General features: G+C 27.9%; 1 protein-coding gene across 1 annotated transcript in view; it reads right to left on the bottom strand.

Annotated features, from left to right (window-relative positions):
* Positions 1-12,627, bottom strand: part of LOC113378868 (lisH domain-containing protein C1711.05-like) — a 16,363-nt gene extending 3,736 nt beyond the window's left edge. Inside the window, exon 1 of the mRNA XM_026619504.1 lies at positions 12,569-12,627. Within this exon, the coding sequence (XP_026475289.1) occupies positions 12,569-12,627 (59 nt within the window). The remainder of the gene's footprint in view (positions 1-12,568) is intronic.
* Between the last annotated feature and the right edge of the window lie 5,359 nt (positions 12,628-17,986).

Here is a 17,986-nt window from a genome sequence, read left to right as displayed (position 1 = left end):
AAATAGAAAGTTTTGAGCAGTTGTTTAAATATTGCAGACTAACAATAAACCAATATCGGTATAGCAATCAAGTAGTGATGTTACTTTTGATACTTTATCGGATCCTGAAAAACAATGGTGTTCAATTATAGTATCATATTTGACACTACAAATAATTTTTAAAAATTACTACATTTTGAAAATTTAAACTGCTATCTAAATAAGTAAATAAATAAAAATTACTCTGTATTTGCAGTATCATGGTTGAAGCTCAGGGATGTCGCACATTGTATGCTCGCAATAACCAGTCTGCGACTCCATTTCGTCTTATGGTAAATCTGAAAAAGTTACAACTAAATTGAATCAAAATTTTCTAGTAAATATATCAAACAAAAGTTTATAAAAACTGCATAATAATTTTTTCTACAAAGTGGTTACATAGAATAATAATTAAAAAATTGAACTTTTAGGCGTGGGTACAGGACAACGTCTGTCGGGTCATCTAGTATATATATATATATATATATTTATATATATATATATTAGCAAACAAAACTAGCATTGCATGCAACGCTTGATCACGAGACAAATTATGCAAACAAATTATCTGTCTAATGTTAAAAATAAAATACACCACAGGTGTGGGAAAGTTGCCAAAAAAATCGTTCAACTAATAATTTTTTGTATTATCCTCAATATAATATAATATATATATATATATATATATATATGTATATATATATATATATATATATATATATATAAATAGATTGTTTTTATTCGCTTGTAGAATCTGAATGAAAAATTTACTCCTATTCACGTTTCAAGAAACTCCTTACTTTGTGGATTTAGAACTTACAGTAACTAAAAATAGGTTTTTACATAACTAACAAAAAAATGTATATCATTTTTAGGAATAAACTTGATCGATTCTTTTTTGAAAGAAACATTTGAAATTTAAGATAAATCTTAAAAAGCTATTTGAATTATTATGGTATGATAAATTTTAAAGTTTCTATCACTTATATTGAAATTGAAAATTACATCGCTTTTGTAAATGATTTTTAGAAGTGATTATTAAAATAATAGTATGATTTAGAAGTTTTATAAAAATAATTTGATTAGAAAATACAGTATTATTGCACAGAAATCTAATTTTAAGTTGAGATGAGATAAATTGAATATAAAGATAAGTTGAAGTTGAATACTCAAAAAGTTAGCAAACACCAATGAGGTATATATATTTTTACAGCTTATAAATGAAAATATAATTCTGAAATCAACAATAATAAATTAAATCTTATTTTTAATTTAGTAAAACAAATCTCACAATACTCCTTCTATAAACAATTCGATATTGATTTAAATAAATAATGAAATTAATGAACTTGAGATATAATTACTGGTAAACAAAAAGCAATCATATCCAATTTTAGATCAAAATATGTTTCTAAGTAAAAATGGCCTGTAGTATATATATGTACACAAAATTTTAATATTTTCATTTTTTTTTTTTTTAAGAAATTTTTGATTAATAGTATAAAACTGTTGATCGTCAGATCAGATTTGATCAGATATAAATTTCAGTCCAGTGGATTTTAATAAAAGCCACAGCAAAGCGTGGCCGGGTATACTAGTATATATTATTTTATTGAGAACTGTTGATATCTTAATAAAAGAACACGATTGTCAACGGTTATATTCTTATCAATAAAAGATAATCCTAACATTGAGATTTCCCATAATCTTGTCTAGGTACATATTTCATATTTACTATGCATTTGTTACATAAATATATTTATCATATGCAATAATAAAACTAGCGGTGTACGAGGTCTGTTCAAAAAGTACCCGGAATTTTCGTTTTTTCAAAAAAATATTTATTTATTCGTCTACATTAATGTGGTCCCCTTCAAAGTAGTCCCCCCCAGATATAATACACTTATGCCAGCCTTTTTTCCAATTTTCGAAGCACCCTTGATATTCACTTTTTGATATGTCCTTGAGCACTCTCAGCGATTCGGCCTTTATTTCTTAAATCGAGGAAAACCGCCGTCCTTTCATGGGTCTCTTCAACTTTGGGAATAGGAAAAAGTCACACGGAGCCATATCTGGTGAATTTTTGCACTTTGCAACACTTTATTTCATTTTTACGCAAAATTTAATACAAATTCTTTGACTTTTCAATTCTTCCATTGTAAAAATCGCCGAGCTCAGAAAAACACGTCGAACCTTAGCGACTACCACAGACAAAGTAAACAGTGAATATAGCTGAAACTTTCATCATACTTTAGGGGCATGTATACCAACACAATAAAAAAAATTTTTGACAATCAGACACTCCAGACCCGCGAAATTTAAAAATTCCGGGTACTTTTTGAACACACCTCGTATGACATCGTATCTTAAAGCAAATTGCTGGAACTTCAAGGACCAAAAAAAATTTTTTTTTTAAATTAAAAGTTTTTCAAACTGCCTTGCCTTGTCCAAAAACTAAGCAGCTTGTCTCCTTATCAATAAGAATCGAATGTTTTTTGAATCATTCAAATCAGTTGAACCGTGTTTCCAAAATCGTCGACCATCCATTTTTTCTAAGGTAGGTATAATTTTATTTAAACAAAAATAGTGAAACAAATTAAAGCTATGATCAAATCGGGACATTTTTCTTTTAAAGTACACTTCATACATATTTTTAACACGTGAATCGCCACGATAATATCAGAAAAAAATCACTTGGGTCATGGTAACTTTATTAGATAATTTAGTTAAAAAAGATTTAATGTATCAAAGAAATTTTTTTTGTCAAAATTCCTGGAAAAACACTAGTTTTCATGTCACATATATATGACTAATATAACCTAATGTTAAAAGTTTTTTCTTATTCTACCAAATTGCGTATGTCAGACATATGTGTCTGACATGACTCTCAGTGTCAGGTTAGAAAACTGGCATGGCGATCCACGTATTATATCGAGTAATATTTTAATAACTTGCATTTTCTCGTCGTTAATTATATAATTTGAGTTTTACTGAGTCAGCTAAATGTAAAAAGCATTTTTTAAACATTAAACGATAAAAGAGTAATCCTGGCGATAACTCGTATCAAACGATACCTAAATGAACTTTGATTTGCACTTTGCTAATAAATAAAATATATGAAATTATCGTAATGAAATGATACAAATGTCGTCACATTGAATTTTCAATTTATCATAATTAATCCGACGTTTCGAAATTATTCAAATAATAATAAAAATTATTCTTTTTGATGACCATGGCTAGAAATTCAATATATGTTCATGTATTCATATCTTGAAGATAGTTGCTTAAACATGTTAATTAAATTAAAACACATTGTATAAAAATTATAAATGAAATAATCATATTTTAAGAAATTAGAGACGACAAACCAAACCTTTGGTTTACCTTCTAAGAACCAGGTATATTAAAAGTATCATGACAATGACATACAAAATTACTTAATTCTTATTATTGCTATTCAATAAAATAAAAATCAGTATTATATTAATTTCAAATGAAATCTTTCTATATTTTCGCAAAAATAGCGAATATCACGTTGTTTACAAGATGACGTTGATTCTAGAGTTCTAGACGTAAACAATGCAAAAATATGACTTTTGTAAACAGATGCCAAATATTATTTTTGCGATAGCTAAACGCGTTGGAAACGAGTTCAACAACCAAAGTCACGTCGATAATAAATTATTGTTAAAAAGAATAACTTTATTTATTAGTTTTAGATAAGATTTAGCACGTTTCATATATTTCATGTTAATAATTAATTTTCCGTAGGGTAAGTTATAGAAATCGCAAAAAAATCGAAAATGAAAATACACCCTACGGGAAGTTAAAAAAAACTGTTGAAAATTTTTTTATGACAATTTTCATGATTTTTTTCACAATTTTCATGAATTTTTTTTATGGTAGATACCATAGTCCTATAGATCGTACTAAAATATTACGGCCCTTTTTTGACAATTTTCATGATTTTTTTTTTGATGGTATTTACCATAGTTCTATCGATCATACTAAATTATTACGGTCCTACGACAAGTCGTTTAATTTTAAAAATTCGTCAAAGTTTGCAATAAATAGTATCTTTTTTCGCGTTTTTCAAAATTAGAACTTTCATCGATGTTTACTCAAAAACGGCTGAACCGATTTGAAAAATTTAAAAGCCAATCGATATATTTCGATGTGGATTATCTTTTCACAGTTTTGTGCAACGATCGGCTAAGCCGTTTCTTTATAGCAGAAAAGTGAAAAAGATTTCGCCCACATTTTAGCACTCAATTCTAAATCGATTTAGAAAAATCAAAAACTGTTCGAAAGATATTGGTTGGGAATGATACTGATTAGTTTTAGGTAAAAATCTACCGAGCCGTTTTCTTGTAATTAACTGTTGCAGAAAAAAAATTGCCGATTTTGATGATATATATCATGGTCCTAGAAAACATACTAAAATGTTTACGACAAATTTAGTTTATTGTTAAAAATTCATCAAAGTTTGAGAAAATATTATAGTCCAAAGTGTCAAATTCTCTTTTGTGATGTGATGAGTCAAACATTATTAATTTATTAAAATTTTTAATAATGATATCAAATTTAGGGCTTACAAGCACGTATCTGTACAATATAAAATTTAACTAGTGGGGTGTATGGCATCGTGCCTTAAGGCAAATTGCTGGAACTTCCCGTACCGTAACGAAATGTTCGAGGAATACTGAATGTTATTATTAATATTGTAACATTGTCTAATATTTATAAGAATTATATAAACTGAATTGCAAAGTTGAAATTATTTGTTTAAAGTATATTAGAACTGTAGCCAGAATTAAAAATAAAATCTGAAAGAAAAAAATTGAAACAAAAATTTTTTTTCCAATATCAATTATTCTGTTAAGACAAGCAGAAAGTTCTTTAAATCATTTAAATCGGACGCTTAGTTCTCTCAAAAACTGCCATGTTTTACATATTTAGCTCCGTATCTTTGAAATGGCTAGTCCTGCCTTTGCCAAAAACTAATAAACACTTCTCCCGATCATTATTAATTGAATGTTTTTTAGACCATTCAAATCGGATACTCCGTTCTCTCAAAAACTCAATTTCAATTTTCTGTACTCTTTGTTCCGTATCTCCAAAACGGCTGGACCTGCCTTTGCCAAAAACTAATCAGCTCTTCTCCCTATCAATAGGAATCCAATGTTTTTTGAACCATTCAAATCGTTTGATCCGTGCGCCCGAAAACGTGACTGGAAATTTGTATCCATACATACATACACACACACATCAATTTTTTCTGAGGTATGCCAAAATGTTCAGAAACCTTCAAAACATCGAGAAATGAAAAAATTTTCAATTTCGATTTTCAACCCTACGGGAAGTTAATTACAGATAATTTAAATGTGCTTGAGAACATTCCATTGACAATCGCAATGTATAGATTTATTTGATAGCGATAACTTTATTTTCGAAATAAATAGTTGAAAATTTTATCTAAATATTTTAATCTGAATTTCGGTTGATTGAGTCAATTCTTACACATTCCGGGAAATTCATGCAACTTGCCTCAAGGATAAATGCTACTTTCAACTAGTTTGTTGTGTAGTAGATAGTATGTCATACACCACTAGTTTCTATCAATCAATTACATAATCAACAAAAAATCGTGAGCAACTAAAAATTTCCTCAAGAAATCGTCGTCATGTGTAAATATCCTAAGGATCTATTTTTGCCATTGCCTTTATGTACTATTAATAGTGTTTTTTTTTTTTTTTTTTTTAAACTTTATTACTAATTATTTTTCTTTTTATCTTACATACTACATATATTTTACTTTTTCTTTACATATTTTTACTGTTTATTACATTTTCTTTACTAATACTTCTTCCAAAGGCAGGTCCGTGGGTTGAGTTGAAAATGCACTCAATCATGGTTGCACGATGTCAGAGCCTTCACATTTTTCTGTTGTATAGGGATACAAATCGACTTCCTTTTTGTTTTCAAAGCGATACAATCTTAGTACCTCTTTACTTCCAAGTGGCATGTTGCCGCTACAGCTATGCCCACGAAAGGCCATTTTCACTTGAAAACATATTTGAAATCTATGATTTCAAGTGAAAATTTGGTATCAAGCTGCTTTGATACCGAACCGACCGAGGTTGGATTCGAACCCGGGACTAGGATTTGCTAGCCCACGTTCTTACCACGGGACCACGGCCGGCCCTGTTCGGTGTCGAACGAAGGGTTTTTTTCTTATGCAAAACGTAGGTCTATTTTCAGGTTTATTGCGTTCGAAGGAGGATTAATGACATAACGGTATCTCTTCTCTGACGACTCAGTTTAGGGTCTTTATACCTAGAAACACGGATTAAATAGGGTACTGGTTGTTAAATATTTTGGAAATTTGAAAAAAATATCAGGTAATTAAAAATAATAACTTCGACGTGATATTGAGACATAATTCAGCAGATTTACAATAATTGTAATGATAATAAATTCATCTCATAGGAAAAGTCAGCACAACAAATGAACATTGTAATATGGTTTTTGTGATTGTTTTTCCATAGTTTATTTAATTTGTATTATCAATAATGTTTCAAATAACTATTAACTTCCCGAAGGGCAAGTTATAGTAATCGCAAGAAAATCGAAAATGAAATTTTTTATATATTTTTACGTTTCAGAGGTTTTTGAACATTTTGGCATACCTCAGAAAAAAAAGATGTATGTGTGTGTGCGTGTATGTGAGTGTGTTCGGATACAAATTTTCGTCGACGATTTCGGGAACACGAATCAACCGATTTGAATAATTCAAAAAACATTCGATTCGTATTGATAAGGAGACGTGCTGATTAGTTTTTGGCAAAGGCAGGTCTAGCCATTCCGAAGATATGAGGTAAAAAGTGCCAAAAACGATAACTCAGTTTTTAAGAGAACGGAGCGTCCGCTATATATTTACTTGTAATAACAAGATGAAGAACTGATCAAATTTTTATGAAGGTAGGTCTAGCGGTTTCGAAGATCTAGTAAAAAAAAGTAGAAAAAAATGCCATTTGGCGGTCAAAAATGATCATTAGACATATGCACATCAAATTATCACATATTTTATAGACATTTTAACAATAAGTATAAATTTTGTTTACATTCCTATGGGTTCCGTACCAGTGTTTATCTGTTAGACGGCGACGCAGCGCTTACGAGCTTCGATATTTCATCTCTGCAGTTAAAGCAGTACGATTGCTTTGAAAAAAAGTTCAAAATTTCCAGAATATTTCAAAATATTTTTTTTCAGTCTTTTTTTTTCAAAAAAAAAGTAAGTTTTTGTCAAAAATTTATAGTTTTTCAAAAATCTAATTTTTTCAGAGTAAAATTTGTTCAAAAATGTTAATCTTTTAAAAAAAATAATTTTTGGTACGAGAAGTTCCAGCAATTTGCCTTAAGGCACGAATTTGAATTGTATTATTATCATAAGATACATGTACAAAATCCTAATTACTCACATTTCCTCTATGTAATAAATTATTGAATAAATAAGTCTTCTCAAACAAACAAACAAATAAAAAACAGCACATTTTGTAAAATCCATATTTTTACAAAATTTCTAATAAAGACATTTTAAATAAAAAAATGTGTACGAATTATACTAAATGTAATATACATAGCACTAAATATACATAAATTCCTAAATTGATTTCTTTTTATTAATTAAGTTAGTAGTACGTATTTTATCATATTTTTACTAAATCAATTTTAATTTTATAATTTTAATTTTCACATATATTTATTAAAATTGTATGAACTCAAGTACATTTATATTTTTTTCTGAAGTATTATTTTAAAATCACTTAGGACCTTCTAAATTTAGACCTCCATAATTAAAATAATGAAGACCACAAGAGCATCAGAGTTTTGTTTGAAAATATAATAAAACAGAAATTATTTCGGTGCCAAGTACAATTATAATTATAACAACTTAAATTGAAAAGCACTATGCAAAATACAGATATTAAAATTTGTATTAAAGAAACAGGTATTAGAAAATATTTATTAAATATTTAAAGTTTTTGAGCAAAATTTTCAAATAATTTGTTATCTAATTGAAAAAGGTAAAAAAAAAGTTGAAAGATGAAATAAAAAACCAAATTTTAAAAATGTGCTTTTATAATTTTTAGTTCATGTCAGAGTGATTTTTACTTATTCACTTATTAAGAAGAATGCTTTTCTAGTATAATTTCTAAAAGATCATTATTTCAAAAGAAGATCATGATTATAATGAATTATTTAAGAGACATTTAAATTCATTTATTAAAACTATGAGTTCTAGTATAATTTCAAGAAGAACATTATTTTTATTTCAAGAAGATCATTATTATAGTACATTCTGCAGCGAATATTTAATTTCAATAATTAAAAAGTATGAGTTCTAGTATAATTTCAAGAAATAAATCATTATTTCCTTCAGAATTATCATTATTATGTCTTTCCTTCAGTAAACAATGAGTTAGACACATATATTCGTTAATTAAAAAGTATAATCTCTAGTATAATTTCAAGAAGATCATTATTTTTATTTCAAAAGATCAATATTGCAGAAAACTTTTTAGTAGATATTAAAATTTAAATTAAAAAAATTAAAAGTATGAGTTCTAGTATAATATCAAGAAGAGCATTTTTACAGAAAATTCTTCGGTAGATATTTAAATTCAAAAATCAAGAACTATGAGTTCTAGTATAATATCAAAATCTTTTTTTTTTTCAAGAAGATCATTATTATAGTAAATTTTACAGGCTATTATTCTTTTCAAGAAGGTAATTATTAAAGAAAATTCTGCAATATATATAGTATTTAAATTCATCAATTAAAAAGTGTGTTCTATTATAATTTTAAAAAGATATTGTTTCTTTCAAGAAGATCATTATTAAAGAGTACATCTCTACAATAGACATTTAAATTCTTTAATTAAAAGTTGTGAGATTTAGTATATTATCAAGAACATGATCTTTTTCAAAATAATCATTATTTATCATTATGATCATTATCAAGAAAATCATTATGTCTTTCAAGAAAATCAATATAATAGTAAATTCTACAAAAGATTGTTAAATTCTTTAATTATTTTTTCAAGAAGCTCATTGTTATAGTTCTACGCAAAATATTTAAATTCACAAATTAAAAAGTATGACTTTAAGTAAAATTTCAAGATCATTTTTTCTTTCAAAAAGATATTATTATTGTAAATTCTACAGTAGATAAATTAATTTATTAAAAAGTATGATTTTAAAAAGATCTTAAATGTAATAAATTCTACAGTCAATTAAATTATTTAATTGAAAATTATGAGATTTAGTACATTATCTTATTACACATTTATCACATATTAATTATTCAGAAAGTCTGAGTAGATCAAGAAAATCATTATTTTTTCAAGATAATTATCATAGCGAAATTCCACAGTAAATCTTTAAATTCATTAAATACAAAATATGAGTTTAACAAAATTTCAAGATCTTCTTTGTTTCAAGAAGAAAATTATTATTGTAAATTTTACAAAAGTTAGTTGAATCACTTAATAAAAAATCATTAATTAAAAATTATGAGATCTAGCATATTTTCAAAGTGATCATTACTTTTTTCAAAATGATCAATATTATAAAAAATTCTACGGTGTTGAAAAAGACCCTTAGGTCTTTCGAGAAGATCATTATTATAGTAAATCTGGTATATTTTCAAGGAGATCATTACTTTTTTCAAAATGATCTATATTATAAAAAATTCTGTATTGTTGAAGAAGATCCTTAGGTATTTCAAGAAGATCATTATTATAGCAAATTTTGAAGTAGATATTTAATTTAAATTCATTAAATGAAAAGTATGCGAAATATAAATTATATATTGGTAATCCAAAGACTCCTTTAAAAAAATACTTTAAGACTCCAGCTACTGCAGCCTCCTTACATTTTAGTTAAATGAATTTCTATAATATATTTCTATTACACTTATGTGAAATATTTCACCGATATAATTTAGTTATTGAATAACCATCTCTTTTAGTCATGGGATTCTTTATGACCTAGTTTTAATAATTGGAAAATTTTCAAGCGTTTTATATAATGCAAAGTTTAAACATTTCTGCATTTTGAACCAAGTCCAAGAATATTTAATGATAATGAACCAAGAAGACTTAATATTCATATTATAGTTTGAAATTAAAAAATTTAAATAAAAATTATAACATCTGATATATTATCAGATTTTTTTTATGAAGATAATTGTTATAGTCAGATTATTTATTTCAAAAATGACAATTATTATAGAAAATTCTATTGAAAACTATAAATTGTTATATTGTTTCAAGAACATCTTTCGTAAAGTAAATTCTACGTAGGCATTCAAGTTCATTATTTAAAAATTATATGATCTAGTATATTCTACAGATAGTTTTTTCAAGAAGATCATCATTTTTTAAAGAAGTTCATTATTATAGTAAATTTTAAAAAATATATTGAAATTAAATAAAAATTATAAAATCTGGTACATTATTAGGATTTTTTTCTTCAAGAAGATAATTATTTTAGTATATTCTACAGATTATTTTTCCAAGATCATTATTTTTTCAAGAAGCTCATTATTATAGTAAATTTTAAAAAACATTTTTGAATTAATTAAATTTAAATTAATAAAATCTGGTATATTATTAGGATTTTTTTTCTTCAAGAAGATAATTATTTTAGTATATTCTACAGATTATTTTTTCAAGATCATTATTTTTTATAGAAGCTTTATTATAGTACTTTTAGTAATGAAGTAATGATCTAGACTAAAAAATACCAGATTTGCTATAATAATGATCTTCTTGGAAGAACTAAGGATCTTCCTCAACACTATAGAATTTTTTATAATATTGATAATTTTGAAAAAAGTAATGATCTCCTTGAAAATATACCAGATTTGCTATAATAATGATCTTCTTGGAAGAACTAAGGATCTTCTTCAACACTATAGAATTTTTTATAATATTGATTATTATTAATTAAAAAGTAATGATCTCCTTGAAAATATACCAGATTTGTTATAATAATGATCTTCTTGGAAGACCTAAGGATCTCTTTCAACATTATAGAATTTTTTATAATATAGATCATTTTGAATAAATTGATGATCACCTTGAAAATATACTAGATCTCATAATTTTTAATTAATGAACTGAAATATCTATGTAAAATTTACTATAAAAGTGATTTTCTTGAAACGATCTAACAACTTATATTTTTCAATTATTGACTACTATAGAATTTTTTATAATTGTCATTTTGAAAAAAAAAATGATCTTGAAAATATACCTAAATCCCATAATTTTTAATTGATGAACTTAAATATCTACATAGAATTTACTATAACAGTGATCTTCTTGTAACAATATAACAAATTATACCTTTCAATAAACAACTACTATAGAATTTTCTATACATTTACATTTTGAAAGAAATGATCTTCTTAATAATATACTAGATCTCATATTTTTTAATTAAATTATTAAAATAACTTTTGTAATATTTACAATTTTCTTCTTGGACCAAAAAAGATCTTGAAATTGTGCTAAATTCAAATTTTTTATTTAACGGTGATGTATTAGATAATTTTTAACTAAATATATGGCTTTGTTAAAATAAATCCAAGACATGGTCATGAATAAGTTTTGATCTAATTTTGGTTAAGAAAAAAACAGAATACATGGCGTGCACATGATATCTTTAAATAGTTTTAGAAATAGTTTTCTTACATTTAGCATTGTCATTGTTATTTTAGTACTCTGAAATCAAAACTATATATAAACACATATACAAAATTCACAATAAACCATTTTTGGACTAACATAAAATTCTATTGCCCTCGAATTTTACTAAAACCTAACCTAACTTACATCATGCCGACATATTAAGTAACAAAACTTGTTTTCCATGAATAAAAATTATATATTCCGACAAAAATTTATTATTTATTCATCTCGTATGCGTTAAATACATTAACAGCAAATTCAATGCCAAAAAAATAACCGAAGGTTATGTGTTATTTTAGGTTATGTGCAAAAAAAAGGGGCACTGAACTTAATTCAAAGGATCACCCCAAAAATTTTGACAGATGGGAAAATATACATTTTAGGTATTTATTAACATAAATATTATGTCTGTAGTGATTGTAAATAATAAGTTTGCAAGGAAAATATGGATCGGTGTGGTCATAACCAAAAAAAAATGTGTTCTAAAAATATATTTACAAACTTCTTAAATCAAATATTGTAATTCAATACTTACTCATGGAAACCTACAGTACACAACAAAATCCTTTATTATTCACTACACAAATTTTCCTCTTTCTTCCTTCCACAATTTTCACAAGTATCATTCATCACTTTGCACTTTGTAGATACTTTTATTCACAATTTATATTTTAATTGATCGTTATTCACACAATGTACAATTTTTATTAATATATATTAAACCAGATGCAAAATGTATTATCTAAGATTTGTTACAAAATTCACATGCACTACATAAAGTAACCTACCTTCTCACATTACAACTTCTGGCATTCACGTGCAACAGTAATTCGGTTCGCAGAGCCATCTCGTGGGTGTAACTGTAAATGACAATTGAATTTAAAATTTTGACAGATATCTGTCATAATTTTAACTGTCATGGATTTAATAACAAATATGGATTTTTGATAATAAAAATATATTTATATATTATTATTACTTTATTAAAAGTGTTTATTAACTATATTTCTTGTTACAAAAGATTTTTTATAAAAGCACAAGCATTAAATGCTTCTGCCATCTATATACGTTTTTTGACATAATGGTTAAAGCTAATTTAGAACCAAAGTAAAATTTTTTGTTAACTTCCCGTAGGATGGTATAGTAATCGCAAAAAAATCGAATATGAAAATTTTTGCATATCTTTACGTTTAAAAGGTTTCTAAACGTTTTGGCATACCTTAAAAAAATGTATGTATGCGAGTGTGTGAGTATGCATGTGTGTATGTATTTAGGTGCGGATACAATTTTTCGTCGATGATTTCGAGAACACGGCTCAACCGATTTCAATTATTCAAAAAACATTTGATTCCTACCGATAACCTGACGTGCTGTTTAGTTTTTGGTAGAGGCAGGTCTAGCCATTTCAAAGATACGGGGCAAAAAGTGCCAATAATGGTAATTAATTTCTGAGAGAACGGAGTGTCCGAATTGAATGATTCAAAAAACATTTTATTTGTATTAAAGTGAAGAATCGGTGGAATTTTTGGGAAAGCAGGTCTAACGGTTCCGGAGATGCGGAAATCCAATGAAAAGTGAAAGAAATTTCATTTGACGGACAAAATGATCATTAGACATATGCACATCAAATTATAACATATTTATAGATATTTTAGTAATAAAAACATATTTTTTTACATTTCTATAGATTCCGTACTAATGCTTATTCGTTTTACTATGACGCGGCGCTCACGCGCTTCGATATTTCGTTTTTACGCAGCTAACATATCGCGATTACTTTGAAAAAAGTTAAAAATTTCCAAAATATTTCAAAGCATAAAAACCCCAATTTTTCAAAAAGGTCATTTTTTTCCAAAAATTTTAAAAATCTCAAAAATCGTTTTTTTTTCAAAGTTCTAAAAAATATTTAATCCTATTTAAAATTTTAGGTTTCGGTACGGGAAGTTTCAGCAATTTGCCTTAAGGCACGATGCCATGCACCAATTTTTTAAATTGAATTACTATTTTTGGCACTTTTTGCGCCGAATCTTCAAAACGGCTAGAACTGCCTTTGCTGAAAACTAATCAGCACGTCTCCTTATCAATTAAAGTCGAATGTTTTTTTAATCATTCAAATCGGTTGATCCGTGTCTCTTAAATCGTCGACGAAAAATTGTATCCGCACATACATACTCACACACACATACATACATTTTTCTAAGGTATGCCAAAATATTCAGAAATATTTAAAACGTAAAGATATATAAAAAGTTTCATTTTCGATTTTTTTGCGATTTTGTAATTACTATACCTTTGTGAATATGCTAAAACATATGATTTTTTTTACTTATTTTGCATATGATTTATAAAAAATGTAATATTTTGCGTATAAATGTGTTAAGTTTCTAGAAGCATTGATGACTCTCATTTCAGTGTTCTGTTTTTTTAAAACTTCTGTCAAAATTATTAAAGTTTCTAAAATTTTAAAATTTTGAATAGAAACTGAATTTTTAATATTGCCTATAACATAAGTTGGATATGAATACACATGGTGAGCCAATGGAATTCAAAATCGGTTCAGCAGTTTTGAAGTCCATTTCGGACCAACATTGTGGCATGTACTGTATTACTATTAACTAATAGTCCAGTCATTTAAGCTTAAATTAGGTAAGAATCTCGGAATTCGAGATACCCAGTTGTAGGTCTGTAAATACTTGTGTATTGACACCCTAAAGTTGTTTCAAAACCTACATATGGTAGGGTCTACAATATATGTAGGTTTTAAGACAACTTTACGGTGTCAATATATAAGTATTTATAGACTTACAGCTGCATATCTCGAATTCCGAGGTGAATTTACTATAACGACTGGACTAAAATTGTCTTCTCATCCACATATGTATCTATGCTTAAAAATAAACTTTTGTAAAATCCTTTAATAATCAGTATAATTTATTTAAACTAATTTAAATAATTAATTTATTAGTTTAACTTATTTAAACTAATGTCAACAGTATAACGTTTTTTCACAACACTTCCGTTATTGTTTTTCTGGCGGATTCAACACAAATTGTACACATTGCTCCAATTCATTCATACTATGTGTCCAGGCAGGATCGAATGCCTTTCCTTCAGGATTTTCACGAAACAAATATTCTGCTAAATAGTCGATTGGATCAGAAGGTCGTACTCGGGCTACTTCTAATAACCACGGGTCAAAGTAGGAAGAACATGCCTGGTTAGGTAAAGTCGGAGTGGAGCAGCCTAAAATAGTAGACGCAGATTAACATTGGAAAAAAAGAGTGCGCATAAGGTTCACACGCGATTGAAGTAAAACTTATTTGCTACTGTACAAGATGGCATTTAAGTAAAAATAAATAAATTATATAACAATTTTGAATAATGTTTATTAGTAATATGGTGGTAATACTCGCGATGCACACATTTATTAATATTAACCATTATACATTTTATATGATAAAAATTATAAATTATATATTTACAATAACATTAAAAATATGAATAATATTTAAAAACAATCATGTAATTGGAGTCATACCCATTGCTGGATTTACAGTAGGGGCAATCGGGGCTACTGCCCAGGGCGGCAAATTTTGGGGGACGGCAAAATTTGGATAGTGAGAAAAAATTCTATACAATATAATCAACTTTTTTCAACAACATTTTTTATTTCAAGAAATATAATTAACAAAACATAATACGATTGCAATGCAAAATTTGGGTTGAAATAACCGATAACTAAAATTTATTATTTTGCATTGCCTCCCTCTCCGAACATAAACTTTCAAATTGGTTAATAAGTTATCAAATTTGGCCATTTGGCTAATATAAAGATCCGTAAACAAGCTGGAAGTTTAAGAAAAATATGTTTTTCAGCTTTCGAAACCTCTTACAATAACGAATTTGTGCACTTCCAAGCTTATAAAGTCGAAAAAAAATTTAAACTAGTGACTCATGGCATTGTGCCTTAAGACAAATTACTGAAACATCCCGTACTGAAAATTACATTTTATAAAGAGCTTTAAAATTTTTTGAAAAATGAAAAAAAAGACTTTTAAAGCACATTTTTTGTGTTTTGAAATATTTCGAAAATTGAAAATTGATGAGCTTTTTGCAAAGCAATCGCGCTGCGTAGCTGTTTCAGAGAAGAAATATCGAAACTCAATTACCAGTTTTCGTAATTGCCTGTTAGCACGTTCTCCCCATCAATACAAATCTAATATTTTTTAATTTTTCAAGTCGATTTCGAGAACACGGATCAACCGATTTAAATGATTCAATTCCTATTGATAAGGATAATTGAAGATATTATAATAATAAGTATACATTTTGTTTACATTTATATGCGTTCTACGACATTGTTTATCCGTTAGACCGCGACGCGGCGCTTACGCGCTTCTATATTTTTGTCCCTACGCAGCTGAAGCAGCGCGATTGCTTTAAAAAAAATTCGAAAGTTCGTAAAATTTCAGGGATGAGGCGGGCATTTTGTCAGTGCCCCGGGGCGCCAAATTTCTAAATCCGACCCTAATTACAATGACAAACCGATCATATCGTATTTGAAGTATGACTCATACTTCAAATACGATATGATCGGTTTGTCATTGTAATTAGCATTTAGAAATCAACCTTCATTAGAGATATGAAGTAATTGCTGATTAATAACTTCCATAAAATTCGTTCGCACAGTCGATTATGTTAAACAACGCCTAAACAAATATTGTTTTTGCAACTTCACTCATCATGTAATAATTGTGTTTGAAGAACTTCATGTAATTAAAATTAACGTACATTCATTGACTGCTTGTATTTTTTTTTAATTTTTTTATTTTTTCGCTGGCGATATAATTTCATTCTTCAAACAGGTGTAATATCTGTCTTGCCTAAAAAATGTTTTCCATTTTAATAACTTCAAAAATTTATAGAGACTACGATTAATATAGAAAAAAAATCTAATCAATAAATTCACGTTTAGTACACGGCACAAATGTTTAATTTGTTTTATTATTTTCATGGAGCAGGGTAAAAAATTCTTCTAATTCGGGTATTTTTTATTAAATCAAGATTTGTACTACGAGTTAACTTTAAAATGTTTATTTATCTATGACGATTTCCTTGTTATCGGTATCGGTACGCAATCAACGTTGATGCCGGTACGCATACAACGATAGATCTCTATTCACATACACGACGAATAATCACAATCGACGACCCGTATTGAAATGATTTTATCGAGAGCGAATGACGAAACATTGGGACTCGACTCTTATCTTATCTTATCTGCCGTAACGCACTTCCGTTGCATTTGTACGGATTTACACCCTAGTCGCGCCTAAAGAAGTTTTACTTCAATAATTATTATTACCTGACTGGCCAGCAATGCTTCTTCTTCCTCCCGAAGTTTCTCAAACAATTGTGTCCAATCTTCCATCGCCTTTTCTCTCTGTCTCCTAACTTTGTCCAATTGTTGCTGTTCCTTGAGTTCTTTTTCATGCTGCTGTTGATTTTTCTCTTGTTCACGTTTTTTGATGTTACCCAATTCTATTTCTATTCGTGTCAACATGAAATGTTTTGGTGGCCCAATTCTATCGCAAGCGATATCGAAAACAGCCTCAATAGTATCATATTCTCGACTGATATCAATTTTGGATGACGCTCACATTCGTCGAAAAAGTTCAGGGAAGTGTTTGTGTCAGTATTTCTGGCTCTAAATTCCGATAAGCGACGCAACATTTCATCCTAGGAGAAAGAAGTCAAGTAAAAAATATTGCCAGTGATAATTAGGTAAAAGTTCCTTTACCTCTGTATAATGTGTTCCTTCTACTTCGCATTGCGGCAACTCCATAACCCTTCGGCACAGAAAGTAATCTGAAGCTTCGAGCGAAAATATATTTATGGCATGATGCGATCATCGAATTTGGGACCTTCTGCATCATTTGCTTCTTCGCCAGCATCTTCTCCTCCTAGATCCGATAAACCAAAATAGCAACAGCCTGAGCCAAGTCTTTTGGCCATCCATCTAATATATAACCTTGGTTTTGGCAAGGAGGACTTAACAGCATCTCCTTGAAAAAGCTTATAATATAGGAATCTGCAAGTCGACCTCGGGGGTCAGCTGCCATGTTGTCTTCAATTTCCTACAAAAAATTATAACTAGTTTGTATTGGTATTTTGCCCTTGAGGCAAGTTGCATGAACTTTCCGATA

The sequence above is a fragment of the Ctenocephalides felis genome, unplaced genomic scaffold, assembly GCF_003426905.1.
Source record: "Ctenocephalides felis isolate EL2017-DRISC unplaced genomic scaffold, ASM342690v1 CF-g0.4_SCAFFOLD_00845, whole genome shotgun sequence".
Taxonomy (NCBI): domain Eukaryota; kingdom Metazoa; phylum Arthropoda; class Insecta; order Siphonaptera; family Pulicidae; genus Ctenocephalides; species Ctenocephalides felis.
This window is presented reverse-complemented; position numbering and strand designations above follow the sequence as displayed.